Consider the following 18,742-nt stretch of genomic DNA (forward strand, 5'->3'; position numbering starts at 1 on the left):
AGAAATATTGCATAAAAGTATAAACACAAAAATTCTTACAAGTTTTACAGGAATATGTTACGAGCCTTACGATTCTACTTAGAATTTAGGCATTAACTTAAGTCTGTAAGAGTGCATAATACGATGTATATTGTGAATTGTAGAAATGTCTCAAAATGACACCTTGACAGAAAAACAGTAAGCAGAAAAGCAAACTCTAATCAAAACTTGCGCTGACTTGCAAAAAAGCAGAAACTGCCAGAAAGCAGAAACTGTCGACTAACCAGCGCGAGTTCTAATTGGTGTCTGCTTTTCTGTTAAGCTGTGAATTCTCCCTAATACATTGTCGTAGTTATCCGAAATATTTTTACAATTAAATAGCGAGACTAGCATCACACTGAACAAAATGTCTGGGTCAACAGAACGAGTTTTAATTGTGAAACGGAAAGACTCGAATGTTCTCCGCGTTCGGTGGGGTTCTCTTGATTGACTTTATCTTCCTCTTGGGTAAGCCCGAGAAAGAAGACCAGGACGCTCTTTTAGGACCTGCTGATCTTCGCCGTACCTTCAAACAAGGCTCTAAACCTCTCGGTTCCTCTTGAGAAACATCATGTTCTTGAAAACCGACGAACGACTGTACTTGACGAGCATGATCTTGTAGCATGGTCATATAAGGGAGATCGTAGCCGCGTAACTTGTTAGTTGGAGCAGCAACTTGGAGATGAGGATGATCGTTGGGGCGATTGTGACCACCATCGTAATGATGATGAAAATAGAGATGTGATATCAGATTGTGCTTACGTATACCGCGCACAACGGTTTCCCGCATCTGCCTCCGCTTGTTCCATATTCTTTCGAAAATGCCAATAGAAATCGCAATAACCATACCTGCTACCAGCAAGAAGAAAGCGGAGTAAACGTCGGCGAGTCTCGCACTATGGAAGTCTGCCGATGCTGCGCACCGTGGCATCCTCGGCAGCATCCGTTCCTGTATCTTGTCCAGGACGCCGCGTTCGTAGATTCGCAATATACTACAAATAAAATAGTACAAATTACAAACGAGATTGCAATTTATTAACATTACATGATTTTTACATGTATGTTACATGAATCTGTAACAGGTTACATGTAACAGGTTACATGAAACAGGTTACGTGAATCTTGCAAGAAATATAATTGGAACGTCATTATGGAAATATTACATGAATGCTATTGAAATTTTGTGTGATTTATTGTTCGTATCCCAGTAAATAGAATAGACAAGCAAGGAGTTGAATGGGATTCAAAAGAATACATTATGGCCAAAAATTAATTCTTTTTACACAAAATTCAATAACGGCTTTTCGAGCCTAAATTAAATTTAGTTTAGGAAAGGAGCATAAAAAGCCTATGCCAGTTATTATAGTGAAATTATAATTTATCAATTCATCAAGATAGTGATAATATATTCAGTCATCTTTAGTATTCTAACAAATTTTTTAATTTTTCTTCATTCTTTTTCACATATTCAGTCCAATTTTTATTCATTTAATAATTCCATTTCGTTTAATGTGATGATCGATATCTTTATTACTTTGAAGTGATCACGTAAAAAAATTATTTTTTAAAAGTATTTTATTAGGCTAAAGTAATTAAAATCTGTTCATTGCGATATAAATCGTCGTGTACGTTTCATGCCAGATTCCTGCACCAACTTGAAAGATAAATTATTTCGTAACTACATATATGTTTTTTAAGACTGACACATGATCTTTCATGTAACACTTAGGAATAAATAATTAAGACCATATTTTTAGATGATCTTATAAAGAAACTACTTTTTAAAAGTTTCTTATAAGATTAAGGCATGATCTTTTCATTGCGATATAAATCGTCGCGTACGATTCATTTCAGATTCCTAGATCATTAAAGATTACTGATGAGATTTAGGTACAAATTATATAAGATTTTTATATGATCATGTATGTTCATTTAGTAATCTTGATTGATCATATACAATTCTTTTAAGATCTGGTACAAAATATTTACAAGAACTTTCAACAGGAATATTAACATATTATAGAATGTATGTATTATAATTCTCGTTCGCAGTGAGTTTCATTGCTCTGAGAATGATTAATGACGTCGCATGTATGAACTTGTTTTCAAGAAAGTATAATGTGTGACATCATTTTCAGAGCGATCAAATCTGCTGCGGTAAAACATGTTATAATATATTATGATTTCGACGATGGACTCCACTGACCAATCAGCAAAACTATTAGGAAGCTGTTCATTGTTGCTGTTTATTTTTATGCCCATTTCTATCAAAATGTAGTTTAATTTTAATGCTAATTCCATACTAATGTGTTACGTAAATTCGATAACTTCGCATACTTGAGATTAATGATCTTCCTATACGGGCAACTTTTGGCCATAGGAAGAGCGACGACTGTAAGTGTTTGTGGAAGCATCAATTCCTTCAAGGTGCACCGTTCCTGTATGAAGGTTGTTTTAAGGGCTCGCCGGGCAAGAGTCGCGCTGACGAAGAATCCGTACCTTTCTTTGACAGCTTTCATAAGGCCGGACCTCGTCTCCAGACGAGATTCGCGATTGTTAAACGCCTTTATGTATAACTGACGAAGATTGCTGTCGTTCGCATTCTGAAAGATAATATGCGATAGCACTAAATAACTCCGGCAAACAGCAATTAAATAACTATACGTATAACTACCTGAAATAATTATAAAATTCTCCCAGCAATACAATACTATAAGAAAGATGATCGAAAGAAAAGTTTTTCAAAACGTATTGTAGATATATCTTCACGGTTTTATATCAATAGGTTTATTTACACAGTTGGAAAAAATGTGTTAAATTTAACATAAATCGCATGTCCCAAACGGTCCACTCAAATTTTTTAGTTAATTTTACACAAGATGAATATGTTAGAAGGTAACACAAATATTATGTAAGAGAATAAATATAAAGAAAGATAACATCGACACAGTTGTAAATATACCATGGGAACCTATTTTTTTTCAGAAGATTAATATTTATGATATTAATATTTATATTAAAATATTAATATTTATAAATTAACACATATTTCATTTATTTGTCTTAGAATTTACGTTTTAAAACACATTATTTTTATGTTACTTGTTCACTTACTCATAAATTGTGTCATTTTGACATTAAGAAACATTGAATATCAATTTTATAAAAAAATTTAGAAATAACATAATGATTGAAATCACATTATGTTAAATTAACACTCGAATATATAAAAAAAATTCAAAACGAACTGTTAACACAAACGCGAGTGGACTGTTACCAACACAAATATACAAATTTTTTTACTGTGTAATGGTATAAAAAATTAATCTTTCGATATCTACCACTTCTAGTGGTGGCATATACCCGAAGTTTTTTATTTTGTCATGTTATAACATTTTTATTAATTAAAAATATATTTGCTGGTTATTGTTAAACTCTTTAATGTCGAGTGTTTTAATTTAAAAAGTTGTTATAATATATTTATTTTTATGATATCTTTACGTAATATCTATGTGATAAATACGTAACAAAATAATATAGAGTGCATCAAATAAAGGGTTCATATGACAAAACGCAATAAAAATAATGGTAATCTAAATATTATAGTAACATTGACAGTACTCTTATGTATGTATCGTCGGCGGCACTGTATCCTAGCTTGAAATTATTAAAGAGGAGATCGGTGATCGATTTGATTCCAGTTGCCTGCACCGATAGTATGGATGTGATGAAGCCAGCATAAGCGTTGTAGATCACGAGGGAGAATATTAAACTGGATAACAATAGAGTCTTTCCTGACGGGCTTCGAGGTGTCCAGGGTGATCCTACAAATTCCAGTTGTTTAAATAGTAATGAACATTTACACATATTATGTGGCACGTAATTACGCAAAGCCGAGACTAGACATTTCGATGTCCGAAGCACAAGAAAAAAATACGTTTCTTAGTAATAAAAAGATATTTCTTTTACGACATGTAAAATATAATAAAAATATATATATAACATTACTTAATATTAATTTAATAGGAATATGTAATTTAATAGGAATAGTAACAGGTACAGATACACATTACAAACATACAAATTACAGACCCGTATTCAGAACGCGCTTTTATGATGTAGCGTTAAAATTTAGCATATAGTTCATGTTATGTATATGTATGTATTATAGAATTTCAGCGTGTGTTTATCGATAAAAGCATGAATCTACATGCACGTGTGTATTACAAAATGAACGAAACGTAATTACTAAAATTAGAGTGTATGTTCCCGGGAAAAAATGTTATATAAATGGACATATTTTATATATAATTATATATAATTATATATAAAATTTTTTATATTAAATTTTTATTAATTGTAATATCACTCTATTATTGAAGACGTCATATTGTCACAACATTACTGTGATATTTCAATGTTGGTTATCAACGTGTAATACATCAGTAATATTTTTGTGATATTATATTGTTATATATAATATTTCTGGTATGTTGCAATATTACTGCGATATTATGTGCTATGTGGGATAGCTATTCTAAAAAAAAATAAACCTTGCATGCACATGATACTCAAGCACCAAAGTGCAGATTCCCCGATCTCGACGTGTTTTTCATCTTCATCATGTAACATTGTTTTAGCAGCGTAAATAACTGTCGCCATCGCGATAAACATGATGAGATATGTTCCAGCGACGCAGCCGAGTAATCGATTATCGAACGGTTGTAAAAATATATCCCTCATCTTGCCTGTCTCCAACGGATGATAATAAATATTTCTCCTGCGTAAAATATTGTCTTATATTATCATGTAGAAGAAAAAATAGTCATATTTATGAGATTTTAAACAATTTTTTGTGCTCTTTGTTAAATATTTTAATTTATTTTACTACGTTTTTCACTTCACACTATTCAAACAAAAATGCAATAAATATCAATTTTAAAAAAACTGAGCTGAAATATTACTTTGTGTTAATTTAAATAACTTAAAATGCAAATGTATATTTTTAGATAATATTTACATTTAAAGCAAACTATTTTTTATTTTGTCTTGAAATGTATATTAATATTGATCTAATAATATGATGATAAATTTATGAGGAATGTATAATTTGCACAAATTAGTATTTCCTCATTGTAATAACAGAAGAATATATTAGCATGAGGAAATGGAAACAAATATGAAATATATAAAGTTACAAATAGAATGTTTAAAGTAATTAATAATAAATAAAATAAAATTTACATTGCTCATCCGCTCATTAATTTTCACTTCTTCGAATTTATATTCATTAAAATATTTGATAAATATTCAGAAAAGGGAAGCCACCTCCGATGACCTTGACATACTAGTATGTTGTCAAGGTCGTGACTCTGAGTGACCTCCACCAGGTTTTAGCCGGCTAAAATCTGGTGGAGGTCACTCAGGATCACAACCTTGGCAACATATGTCAAGGTCAAGGTCATCGGGGGTGGCTCCCCTTTTCTGAATATTTTTATACCGACATGTAACGTATCAAAGGATGACTAAATGTCATTTCCGTCCAACGCTCCTCGTCGTTCGCCGTTATATATCCTAAACCGATGTCGACAGTGCCAGTTACAACATCACCGAGAAGATGACTCCATACTTTATTAGTTAATGTACCTAGTTTTTCGTGCGGCACCAGCTCGATGCTACAAAAATTCAAAATAAGTCATATTCATTTCTAGCTTTTTCTTTGTAATATATATTTTCCAGAATCATTTTATTTTTATTTCTTTCCAAAGATTTATTTTATTTTTTGTGAAAACATTTTTTGTAGAATTTCTATTATTTTATATGTAACATGCGCGTGTATTCTGAGAAATCTAATTTTCGAGGTAACTTTTTCCATTACAATATATAAATGAATTGCTGATTGGCGTTGCCAAGGCATCTGTAATTGAATATTCATTTTACAACGAAAATTGCTGCATTAATGACACTTTGACTTTAATAGTGTCATATTTAGTATGTTTGTATGAATCTTTGTGTATTGTGACACGCTTTAGAACTTTCCTTATATACAGTATATATATATATATTACATATTGATCTCTGTCTCTCTCTCTCTCACTTCTGGAGTTTAAATCATTTAAAAAATTCAAAAACTATTTGAAACTTAATTATAACAAATTTGGTTGAAATAGTCATATAGAAGCCATAAGTCATAATAATATCATAAAGAGATTATCGCATGACTCTATTTATCACTTATAAGTTCATTTTTAAGCATCAAATGATATCATGATATTCATGATGACGTCCTATGATATCATTATGATTTAATTATGATTCTGTTCAATCTGAGAGTGCATATACAAATTAAAGACTTTGTACACTGATTTAATCTGTAAAATGCAAATAGTTTGAATTATAAGATACAGATTTTACTTAACAGCATAATCAAATGTATTAAGGATTTCATGATGAAATCCATTTTTATATTTATATTAAACATCACATTTTTACATCAACTTGTGTACGTGACTTTAATGTTGTATTGAATGCATTCAATTAAATTTGGATTAGAGCCGGATGATTTTTAACCTGGCATTCACGCTATGGGTGACAATGGTAGCAAAGTCCAAAAGTGGTGCGATATCATTGGCAGTAGCCTCCGATTCGATAACGTCTGTCTGCCCATCACTGGTTCCGTTCAATACTCCAAAGACAATGGGAAGACCGTTGAAATCGCTTCTAAGCTTCACGCTCATCGGCAATTTGAGAGTGTGAGATTCTGGATTCCAGAAACCGAGATAGCGGACAATTAGACTCGTATTGTCGGAGTGACGTATTTTGTAGGTATGCATCAAGTAGAATGACACTGTACGATTCTCCTCAGTGGTGTAGCTCAAATTGGTCGTAGCGTTTTCGCCGTTACGTCGTTCCGGCGGCGGTCCCGTGAACTCAAAGCGATCGCCGTATCGCTGAAGGGACCGACAAATTCTATGGAAAAAAAGACTACATATTTGAGTGAGTCTTGAAAAAGACTCCCTATTTCTGTACCTAATTAGATTCTATCTTCATTACGGTTGCCACCCTTCGACTAGCGTTCCGCTGGAAATTGATAACTCTTCAACCAAAGATTCCATTATCTTCTCTACCAGAGATCGACAATTACTATTAAAATTGTTGAAATTCAAACTTTCTTGTAGTACTTTTTCTAAGAGGCTTTCTACAATAAACCATTATCTAAGTTTCAAATCATAAGCCATAAAAAATCAACTAATCATAGTCAAATGTGAGAAGAATAATCAATTATGATTGGTTAATTTCTTATAGCTCACGCTTAAAGCTTAGATAATGACTTATTATAGAAAGCCAGTAAAAAAAGGTCATTAGACATGACCCTCCTGCCGGAGATCGATTATTATGACCATATATTGTAGTACAGTCCCTAAAAAGAGATCATCAGACTTGTTCTTTCTGCCAGTGATATTGTTCCAAAAACAGAAGGAAGAACGACGAATGCACTTAAAAAAAGGTCATTAAAATTTTGAATGGTTAACCGAAGAGTTATAAATTTGATCAAAAAGCTGAAGTCTCTCATCGAAAACCCAAAAAGGAGTGGCAATCGCAATTTTGATAATATAGAAATTAAACAACGCGTAATCTCGTAAAAATATTTCATTTCTTTATTTTAACTTTCATTTTTTTATTTTTATATTTCTATTTTATATCTCTATTTCTGTTCGACGAATGAAAATAAGAGACTTTATATTCGTCAAATAGGGTTACGTATTCAAATTAATGGGACTTTATATATGTAAAGATAAGTGGTTCTTGTAAGTGTCACGTACAACATAAAGAACAAACATCTTATTTTGTTAATCTTTGTCAAACGTCTTATTTTATCAATTCTTTGAATAAGTTTTACTGCTATCCTTTAGAGTATGTACGACGATTATGATAATAACGTTTTCATTATATTCTCGAGATGCGCAACCTTACAACTTACTTATCTCGATATTTTTGAGCATATATCCAAGCGGCAGCATCATTCTGTAGTGGTGAGGTAGCCACGATCACATCGCTGTCGATGCCGATATTTAAATCTCGGAGGACGGTGTCGATGGTGAAATCATTTCTTCTTGTGGTCACCATAAGCCAGGAGATGTAATAGTTGAACAAGAATTTTTGGGAGGCCTGTCGAAATATTCACTTTAACTCAAAATTCTATTTGCTTCCATCAAAATTTGCATAACCAAAGTATTTTGTTAATCAATCGAAATTGTTTCTTTCGTGTATGTAAGTTTTAAAATATACTTTTAAGATGTATTTAATTTAATTGAAAAATAAGTCATGCAAGTGTGCCGGAAATATGCGGAAGAAATCCCATTTTTTATAAAATTTGCAATTGATTTTTTGCAAAAAAATTGTATTACTATACTGTATGTACATATAATTAAAAGAAAGAAAATTAAAAAGAAGATAGACATGCAATGTTCCGAAAAATCACAATCCTGAGAACTGAAAATTAAGATTTCAGGATTATGTCTCTTCGGGACATTGTCGTAGTTTTCAATTTTCGGGACATTTTTTTCGGGACTTTGCATGTCCTCCGAAAAAATCGCATGTCCGCGATTATTAATTGTTATTCGCAAAATGATTATCGTAATAAAAAAGAAAAATTTGTCGGAATTGATTAATTTTTTTTTAAATGACAAAGTAGAGATACGATCTATGATTATTGAATTGTTATCTTCACACGGTATATGTAATTGCTGAAGTCTATTACGATTTAGGAAAATAAGAATTCCCGCGAGACACCTCTTTGCTAACGTAACACGCGATATATTTTCTTGCGATATTTAGAAAATTAAAAGAATGTTATATATTATACAGGGCAGAGTCCGAGTAACCTGAAAACCTTGAATATTTCACTTATTTTTGGTAATGAAAAAATGTTTCAGATATAAGTGGAACGATTTGGTATGGAAAATGTATTTTGGTCACGTTGTTTTTTTTTTTTTAGATGGAGGCGCCATCCTTAGAAATGAAGCTCACCTCCACTTTTTTGGATGTAACTGTATGATTTTATTTACATTATATAATTCCTCTAATTATTCTACATGTAAAAGTAAAAAGTATTAAGGTAAAGATATGGAAAAATTGAGATAGGTTTCTAATTATTTTATACTTTATTCTGACACACACATATATATATATATATATTGACATATTAAATATCTAATAAACTATAAATTATTTGCTAATCGTATGTACCTTAATACTTTTATGCACCGAATAATGAATTGAATCAATTAGTGTAAAGAAAACACAAATTGCTTACTTAAAAATTATACATTTCACAATTAATGCAACTACATAATTTTTGTAATAAGCATGCGTTTTCTTTACACGAATTGATTCAGTTCTGTGAATATCGTTTATTATTGTTGGCTTTATTTCTTGAATTTTGCTTAATTTTTATATTGGCCTTTTTTATCTCTACATATTAATTTAATTTAAATTTATGATTTTATATTTCTTTACTCAGAAATAGATAGACATTAAAATTATACCACTTGGATAATATTATCAGGTGATGTTAGATTGAGTCCATCCAAGAGGACGATCGAGCCGACGCGATGCGTTTTAATCGTAAGAGCGTCCGGTATGTTCGGGTTCGTTGCTGATTGTAGAGACACACTGATGCCCTTTTCACCGAAACACTCGATCAACGGCCGAACATAATTAAGAGCACAACCTGCATTCATTTTAGTAAATTACTGTTATTGTCTCGATGTTCGATTAAAGTTTGTAATTCCAGTGCACCTTTTATAAATTATTTTTTAATGTAACGGGAATTTTGTCAAAGTACTTTTTTTGTATACATTTTATTTAAAAATAGCTCTTTTATGAATTAATTTATCGAGTTAAAACTTTCTTTTTATTATGTGTATGTTAGCAAAATTATAAGATATATTAATTTACAAGATAAAATAAGCTATTATAAATTCGCTTTACGTTAGCTAGAAATAAATTCGATAGTAACCCGCACAGCATTTTAGAAACATTTTTCCCGGGTAATTATATTTAAACATAGAAAATAATTATATATCGAACGTACATAACATAAAAATATTACAGGACATTAAAAATAATAAATATGTTAACGCGAATTATTTTAAATATGTATAATGAATTAATTTAAAAACTATTATAACATTTTGATATTAGGATTTTTATCTTATTTTTAAATCAGGAATATGTTATTAAAATTTCGGTCACGAATTGTGAGACAATCTGTATGTACATAAATTTAAATATTCACAATATACTTACTGCATATTACATATACGTATTTCAATTTGGATATGCATGATAGACCTGCTACATATTACATACGTATTTCAACTTGAATATTCTACATCGATTGCTTTAATTACGTGTTTAATACATTTGATATGAAACGTAATGTAAACAACATAGATACATATTTAATAATTTGTAATGTAATGTGCTGTGCAGGAAATTTGCAAGAAATTTTTCTTCTTCCTTTCAATTTAACTAATAAATTGAAAACACTTACTAAATGGGCTGATATTATCGAAGACCACAACTTGGTCCCAAGATCGCCATTCCGCATATTCCAGTAACAATTGTAGTGTCAACGGCGATGTGAAAATGCAAGGTTCGGCGACAACGTGAATCGCCATTAACATCACCAGCAACAATTTTGCTTTTCCAACATCAACTTTGATTCTGCGTGTAATTGGCAACATTACATAAATCTGAAAACGTTGATAGTGATATTATTTTATGATCGAGAAATTGAAAGGTCGTTCTTTGTCGTATTGGTTTTGATAAGTATGAAAATGATGATTCACGATTCGTTGTTATTGCCTCAATGTTACAATATATCGAAAGACGATTTTGACAGAACTGTATTGCTAGTTAATTTACTACTGATAACAAGCGATTTCACAAGAATGTAAGCATATAGCTGAATCGTGAAATGCCAGCTCTTGTTAAGGCTTGTCAAATTCTTAATTCATTGTTCGACTGCCACGTCGGCGTACAAACGTCGACAACATAATGAATCTTTGACGGCGAGAGAGGAATAAGAAATCTTGACGTTAATAGCTATGTCGATGGAAAAAAAATAGCTAGAGAGAATTTCAGAGTTTCTATAAAACTCGATTCCGAACGACAAATCTTTAGACAGTTTTTAACCGTTGACTATGTAAACAATTTTATATACTAATTTTAACTTCAAGACGATGTTCTATTTTATTCCCAGTAAAAAATTTTTCGTGCATAAATATGTATAAATATGTATAAACGTACATAAATATTCATAACATATATAATTTTATATGAAATATGTCCATACATGTTCATATATCCGTCTTTCTTTTGTAAAATTACTTTTTAGTGTAATAGAAACATTTTTCCGAATATTTTCACTTTTTTTATATAAACGTTTATCCCTTTATTAAGGAGTGTGATGAATTGAGAAAATGTAAAAAATTCGATTTTTAATTTTATTAAAACTTTCTGCGCGATGCTTCTGCAATTTAATTCTTAACTTTTTATATATTAATCTTTTATTATAATTTTTAATTATTTAATTATTTATTAATTTGATTCTTTTGACTTCTGTGCACTATAATATTGTCTTGCACTGTAAAAAACTAATAAAAAATGAATTTATAATTTAATACTACTGTTTTCGTAAATTTATAAAGTTATGTAATTTTATTTTGTTGTATGTATATAAATTTAAATAAATATAATTTTTATTAATATTGCTTTTTTATTTTTTGGAAATTCAGCTGGAAGTGTGAAATGAATTGTTCTATCAATCGGCTTACCAATCGGTTGTGATATATATGGCGTTTTCGAGTGGAGTGGGTTTGAACCCGACCCGGTTCGGTTAATCCATGTTTGACTCGAAAGTATCATAATTTCTTCCAATCAGAAATTAAAGTATAACATGTGACGTCATCGATCCGACTTGTCAGGTTAGATTCAAACCCACTCCATTCGAAAACGCTATTATTCAATTTGGAGATCTAGAATCGTTCTTGTCATTTGAAGAATATTATTATAAAACTGTTGAAGATGGCTCAAAATTAAACCAAAACGTTATTTTTAATTGTGTCAATCATTTTATTTTACTTATCGCGAGAACTGCGTTTGACACTTACTAGTCCTTTTCTTTCTAATTACTGTTTTTTAAATTTGGGAATCCTATCAATTCTTTTACAAATTATTCCATAACGTTAATATTACCTTTTCTTTTTAACTATACTTTTGTAAATAGTTTTTTATAGTGATCTTTAATACACGATTCATGTATTGTACTGTTATGTGACCGATTACATACTGAGAATAAATTTCTTTTGGAAAGCCATATCAATTCGTAATCTTCGACGATAAATAGGAATAGATAAGCTCTCGTACCTGAATAAATAAGTTACTTCAATTAGCCGTCCATTCGCCATTAACAGTGGTCCCACAGGAAAAGAAGAATAGCCAAAATAAGAATATTAAAGTATATATTAAAAAGAAAAGAAAGACTTGTAGAATATTTTATCTTTATTGTACACAATTTTTTTAATGGATCAAGTTTTATTATGTCAAAAATTCAAATATTAAACAAATCTTGATCTATTAAAAGATATGTTATATAGGATAAATTAAAAGATTCTGTAAATATTGTCCTTTTTTATTAATAAAAGAAAATTTCAATTTTGTAACAATAATCGCAATAATTTTTTGATAATTATATCTTGGAAAATCAGTTCTTATATCATTTCATTATTTTGTACAGCAATAGAAGTTATATTTATAAAAACATATAAAAAATTTATAAAAACATATAAAAAATTCTGTTCTACATGTAAGATTTATATAAAAAGAGTTAGTAGCGTGACTAATATGTGGCATTTCCATTCATTATATTCGAGATCAATAGTTCACTAAGTAATGATAAGTGATTTAAATTTGTATTTAACAATTCTTTGAATTGTCAATTGGATAATATTGATTACTATTGTACGATATTCGAGAAAATATGTAAAAAATATGTAAAAAAATATTTCTATTTCCAACGTGACATTTAAATTTTAAAGACAAGTCATATACAGAATGTTTCAGACTCGACGTATCACACCATTAGCAGATGGTGAGTAGAATCTGAATCACCTTGTGTATATATCATATATATATATATATATTTGAAAAAAGATTGCTGTTTTAAAAAGATATTAATTAATTAATTCAACTAAATGCAGCGGTCATTTTATCTATTTGTAATAGTTGTTATCTAATTCGTAATAAAGGCAAAGCATTAAATAGGCTGTCAAAAATTTGTTAATTCAAACAAATTATTTAATTTAAATATACAAGTACTTCAATTAAATAATCTAGTATAAACGCATTTAGTTAAGTTAATAATTTTTTCTCAGTGTATATATTTGCACAAATGCTGCGTTCACTTTCATTGTTTTATTCATATTTTTAGGAAGCAATAGATGACTAAACTATCGTACGAAATTTAAATTTTGAAAAGTCATTCTAAATTTGCATTAAATAATTCTTGAAATTTCTGATTCTGATTGTATCAATTATTAATATGCAGTACCAGGAAGATATTATTTTCATTTGCAATATTACACATAAAATATAAATTTTAAAAAGAAGTCAAATGTATAATATAGTATAAATGTATACTATATTTAAAAATAATATTTATAAATATATATATATACTATTTTAAAATAAAAATTCTCTATATGCAGCAATTTTGCCTCATTGCTCTATCAACTTAAGCTCATAAATTACGGTATAAAATAATTAAAAAACCAAATTGTTCTTCTTATATGTGAAACTAATCTTGACTTTTCATGTTTACAATAATTACAGAAATAAATATTTTTCGTATTATTATTAATATGACAATACAATATTGTTAAAATGCTAATAATAAAAGCATATTAGGTCATTGTATACTCATATAATTACTTGAATTAATTAGCACAAATGCGCATTCAAGTGTTTTAAATGGAGCAATGTGCTGACAGTGCAATTTATAAAAATGCATAGGATTGCAATCTGAAAAAACAATTCAGTCGCCATGATTCGAATATATAATTAAGAACTACCAATTAAAGTCGGATAAACGGTATGAGTGCTTTGCCTTTATTGCAAATTAGATAATAATATTCTATAAATAGATACAATTTTCTTGTAAAATCCGTGTGTGTTTATCTAAAATGTGCAAATTGTTACATAAATATAAATATTTCTCGCGAATACGAATTGTATAAATGTTTTAAAAAAGACATAAGTATTTAAGCCTTTTCTCTCTTTTTAAATTAGAATTCTACTTGCGAATGTGTGGTATTTTACAATTAATTATTTCAATAAGTAACAATAATTGCTCGATTCGTAATTTATGGATAATTGCTACAATAACTAATTCGTTAAAAATATTAATTATATTGTAAGTACGAACATATCATCGTTTGGGCAGTTTCAAGAGATAGAATACATTTTTTAAAAAATTACGAATATTGAAGAACAAATTATTTTGAATATTATTTATGTTTTATTAACTAGAATTACAATGTATAATTTTTTATTTTGTATAAACAATGGATTTAATCGTAATTTAATCAATTATTAATTTGAAAACCAAAGATTACAACCTGCTATTTAATTGTTAATAGCGTGAAGCAGATTTTGTGAATTCTTGGTCCAGTAATCCGAAAATAAAGATGGCGCCAAATATTTTAAGCACAGATTTAAAAATACTTACGGAGAAAGATTTTCAAAAAGAGGAATCTTCGATTATTGGAAAGACGATAGATGATGAAAATGACACGCAAATTAGAAGCGAGAGTTATATAAAAACTAAAGGCTGGTTCAAGACGGAGCTGAAATGGATCAATATCGTAACTATTAGTCTTCTCCACTTATGCTTCGTATATGCTTTTTGTACTTTTAAATTTTTCGAAAATCTGAAGACGACCGCTTGGAGTAAGTATTCTTTGTAAAATTCTTTTGTTAATTTAGTTCTTTGACTTTCTAAAAAAATATTTAATGAAAAGCAAAATTTAATCTACTAACGATTTAATTAAAATTATATTGTACGTTTATCAAAAACGCCACAGTCGTTTTTAACAATTTCTTACATCAACGACAGCTAATTGAAAGCCAATTGATTAGACTTCCGTGATTGAAGAGAGCACGCAATAGAAGCTTGACAGTAAATCAGTAAATTGCTGTTTAAAATATCTCATTTCTGTTGTACAATATCGATTGTGTCATAAATCATCTTGAATTGTCAAATCAGTAAAATCAGTGTTACTTACACAGTGCTCTTAAGAAATACGAATTATTATTCATAATTTTAAAGTATTTCTAATGTTTTAATTGCGCTGACCTTTTTTGTTTCAAGTGTATGGCATGATTTTAATAGGAGGACTGGGCGTTACTGCTGGTTCTCATCGTTTATGGACCCACAAAGCTTATAAGGCAAAATGGCAGCTTAGAATCATACTTGTTGTTTTCTATGTTTCAGCAGGCATGGTAGATGAACGTTTATAATTACGTTTTATGCGTTGCAAGAATTTGCGGAAGAATTTTTCTTTATAATCATATCTTTTAGAATGACATTTTCGAATGGGTGCGAGATCATCGATTGCATCACAAATATACGGATACGGATGCGGATCCACATAACAGTAATCGAGGATTCTTTTTCTCCCATGTGGGTTGGTTGATGATGAAGAAACATCCAGATGTGATTCGAAAGGGTCGTCAGGTCGGTATGAGTGATATATTGGCTGATCCTATTGCTGCATTCAGTATCAAGTAAGTTTGTGCGAAGAATTAATTATGCGAAGTGGTTTTACCCCGAAGAAGATAAAAGAAAAGAAGGATGTTACAAAAAGGCCAATTTTTCAGTGCTTGTAGTGTTTATATGAAATAAAATTGACATCATTTTTTACAGTTTTTAAGGCGAGGAATTCGATACTATTAGTTAAAATTATGTCACACATGAGAAAGACACATAAGAAGTTGAGTTCAAAGTCTAAAAAACGCGTGATGTCGCTGCCATTTGAGACTTACACATTTTTTTTCTTCGAGTAACTATAAGAGCCTCAAATAATCAGTTATAACATTAATATTTATAACAATTTTTTTAAGTACACAATCTTACAAATACTCTCTAAAGATATTAAAATATATGTAGAATCACTTAATAATTTTATATATTTATTAATGTGATGAAAGTTATTCAAGGACACGAATAACCTATCATATATAGTAAAGGACCGGAAAATCATTGTATAACGTAATCATCGTACTAAGGATTAAATATTATATTTAGTAACAAAAATATTAGGCGCAACCCTGGTGAAAATTTTTCTCAGAATTTTTCATATAATTTTTCAGAGTTTCTATATAATTTTGATAACATTTTCTTACATCTTTTATACAAATTGGAACACTTTTCAGAAAATCTACATCTTTTCTCAGAGTTTTCCATAAGTTAATTATGAAATAGATTTCTCTATCTAACATTTTTTATAAGTATAATTTCTGATGAAATGTTATAAAATCTAAAAAATTTAAAAATATATTTTAAAAATTATGGGATGAGAAATCTCAAAAAATTTCAGACTTCACATGTATGAAAAATTCTGAGAGTAGATGTAAATTTTCCGAATATTTCTGAGTATTTCTGAAAAATGTTCCAATTCGTATAAAAATTATGAGAAAAATTATCACCAGGGAACAGAACATTTTTGAGAGCTTATACACAAACATCACTGCAACGCCTCGCATTTTCCTTTGTACACAATTTTTTATATGTTCTTGTTATGTGACGTAATTTTAACTAGCATCATCGGATTCCTCGTCCAAAAGTTATAAGGAATGATGTCGATTGTACTTTCCACAAATGGCGTGGATACAGCAAAAACAGGCTTTTTCATAACACTCTACTTTATTTACACATTGTATTTACTCGATTCATTTCAAAAGTGTATTTATTATTCCAATTTCTTTTTCAATTTTAGAATTTCCTTCTCAATTTTAGAAAGTTTTTTTATGGAAATTTTTTTACACAATACATATAATACTGTAATATAATAAAAATTATATGTCTTAATTTATTTATGCTATTTTTAGATACTTCTTGATCTTAAAATTTATGTTCGCTTTCCTGCTTCCGATAATGTTACCTGTGTATGGATGGAATGAAACTTGGTATAGAGCTTTCGTGTCGCAGATTATTCTTCGTTACGTTCTTCTTTTAAATTGCATATGGAGTGTCAACAGTGTGGCTCATATTTGGGGCTCAAGACCGTATGATGAGTAAGCAGATAATTAATATCAATATTATTTACATACATTTAATAAAAGAAATCTAAAGCTTTCGCCATTTTGTATCACCTAAGAATAATTTTGTTTCATTATTTTAATGGCAGGCACATAAATCCGACGGAGAATCAATGGGTCAACTTTTTTGCGGTCGGTGAAGGATCGCACAATTATCATCATGTCTTTCCATGGGACTATAAGACTTCCGAATTACGCAATTCTACAACTACAGACTTTATCAATTTTTTTGCAAAAATCGGGTGGGCGTATGATCTTAAAGAACCGTCGCAGGAACTCGTGAAGATCATTGTGATGAAAAAGGGTGATGGAAGTCATCCTTTATGGAATGCTATGCCATATCCAGCAAGTAAAATTGAATAATAAAAGTGATAGAGAGTTATCTTGCGATGGAGAGTTTTTTTAGATCAATTAACGACAAATGGACGCAATTAAAATAATTTATATACAATAAAATAAATTATTAATATGGCTCAAATAATGAATAAGCATGCATTTCTGTCAATCTTCAAATTTACCAATTTGACGACTAGGATGCAATAGGACATTACTATATTTGAGATAGGGATATTTGGTGGAGGTGTAAATGTATTGAAAAGGACCTCAACCAAAGGTCTATGTGTGTATTGTACTATTTTCTATCTTTCACATTAAAATCTAGTGTTGGCTCATAAAGGCTTGTGAGAGTATTGTCCGATTTAATCTGTTGAGCCTTGAAAGAATATTTGTAATTAATATCTTTTACTAACTATTGCGAAAATTGTAAAATGATAGAGGATTTTTCTTCTTAGTTATTCCATTATGTCCCTATGGGAAAAATTTTTCATTACTTTTCAAGCACCCTGTATATAATTGTATATAAACTTTGGACTGAACGCAAGATATTCTTAGCGATTAGTTTATATTATATATGATAAAATTCTTTTTCTCTCACATCCTGAATAACACAAAAAAAACATTGAATCCATGATAAACATTCTGCTAATTAATGATTATCTTCTTGACATAAGCTTTTCTATAATTAATAATAGAATTAAAAAATTATCGAGTAGAAAGAGTTTATATGAAAATAATATTATCAACAATAATGAGTCCACAATAGAAAAAAATATTTTACAATACCATATTTGAATACAATCTCTGACAAATTTAATACTATAGCGGAAAAAAAATTTTAAAGTAGCATATAAACCTATGAATACTTTGAATCGTTTCATAAAATTAGGTAAGGATAAATTAGAAAAAATGAAACAATGTGGTATACAAAATAAGTTGTCTTGATTGCAACTCTTCTTATGTCAAACCAAAAGGAAAGCAAAAATGAGAATCAAAGAACATA

General features: G+C 29.6%; 2 protein-coding genes across 2 annotated transcripts; one reads left to right on the forward strand and one right to left on the reverse strand.

Annotated features, from left to right (window-relative positions):
• Positions 1-335: 335 nt before the first annotated feature.
• On the reverse strand, positions 336-10,769 carry LOC108723380 (glutamate receptor ionotropic, delta-2). The gene is made up of 9 exons (XM_018449099.1): positions 10,577-10,769; positions 9,567-9,751; positions 8,000-8,187; positions 6,589-6,987; positions 5,523-5,693; positions 4,572-4,798; positions 3,640-3,842; positions 2,356-2,621; positions 336-1,010 (listed from the first exon to the last, which is right to left on the reverse strand). The coding sequence occupies exons 1-9, from the start codon at positions 10,767-10,769 to the stop codon at positions 410-412; spliced, it is 2,433 nt and encodes an 810-aa protein (XP_018304601.1). The 3' UTR covers positions 336-409.
• Positions 10,770-14,735: 3,966 nt separating this feature from the next.
• On the forward strand, positions 14,736-17,766 carry LOC108723382 (acyl-CoA desaturase). Its single transcript, XM_018449103.1, has 5 exons — positions 14,736-15,033; positions 15,455-15,585; positions 15,665-15,870; positions 17,194-17,379; positions 17,493-17,766. Exons 1-5 carry the CDS (start codon positions 14,772-14,774, stop codon positions 17,764-17,766), a joined length of 1,059 nt encoding a protein of 352 aa, XP_018304605.1. The 5' UTR covers positions 14,736-14,771.
• The last annotated feature ends 976 nt before the right edge of the window (positions 17,767-18,742 follow it).

Source organism: Mycetomoellerius zeteki, unplaced genomic scaffold (genome assembly GCF_001594055.1).
Source record: "Mycetomoellerius zeteki isolate Tzet28-1 unplaced genomic scaffold, Tzet1.0 scaffold232, whole genome shotgun sequence".
Classification (NCBI taxonomy): domain Eukaryota; kingdom Metazoa; phylum Arthropoda; class Insecta; order Hymenoptera; family Formicidae; genus Mycetomoellerius; species Mycetomoellerius zeteki.

What these genes read in the sequence shown, in the direction of transcription:
- LOC108723380 (XM_018449099.1), bottom strand. Translation starts at nt 10,769, where the DNA reads ATGTTGCCAATTACACGCAGAATCAAAGTTGATGTTGGAAAAGCAAAA. An exon ending in GCTCAAAAATATCGAGATAA is followed by an intron (nt 6,988 to 7,999) that starts GTAAGTTGTAAG and finishes TTTTTTCCATAG; the next exon opens with AATTTGTCGGTCCCTTCAGC. An exon ending in CCGACGATACATACATAAGA is followed by an intron (nt 2,622 to 3,639) that starts GTACTGTCAATG and finishes ATTATCTTTCAG; the next exon opens with AATGCGAACGACAGCAATCT.
- LOC108723382 (XM_018449103.1), top strand. Translation starts at nt 14,772, where the DNA reads ATGGCGCCAAATATTTTAAGCACAGATTTAAAAATACTTACGGAGAAA. An exon ending in ATTGCTGCATTCAGTATCAA is followed by an intron (nt 15,871 to 17,193) that starts GTAAGTTTGTGC and finishes TGCTATTTTTAG; the next exon opens with ATACTTCTTGATCTTAAAAT. An exon ending in GGCTCAAGACCGTATGATGA is followed by an intron (nt 17,380 to 17,492) that starts GTAAGCAGATAA and finishes TTTTAATGGCAG; the next exon opens with GCACATAAATCCGACGGAGA.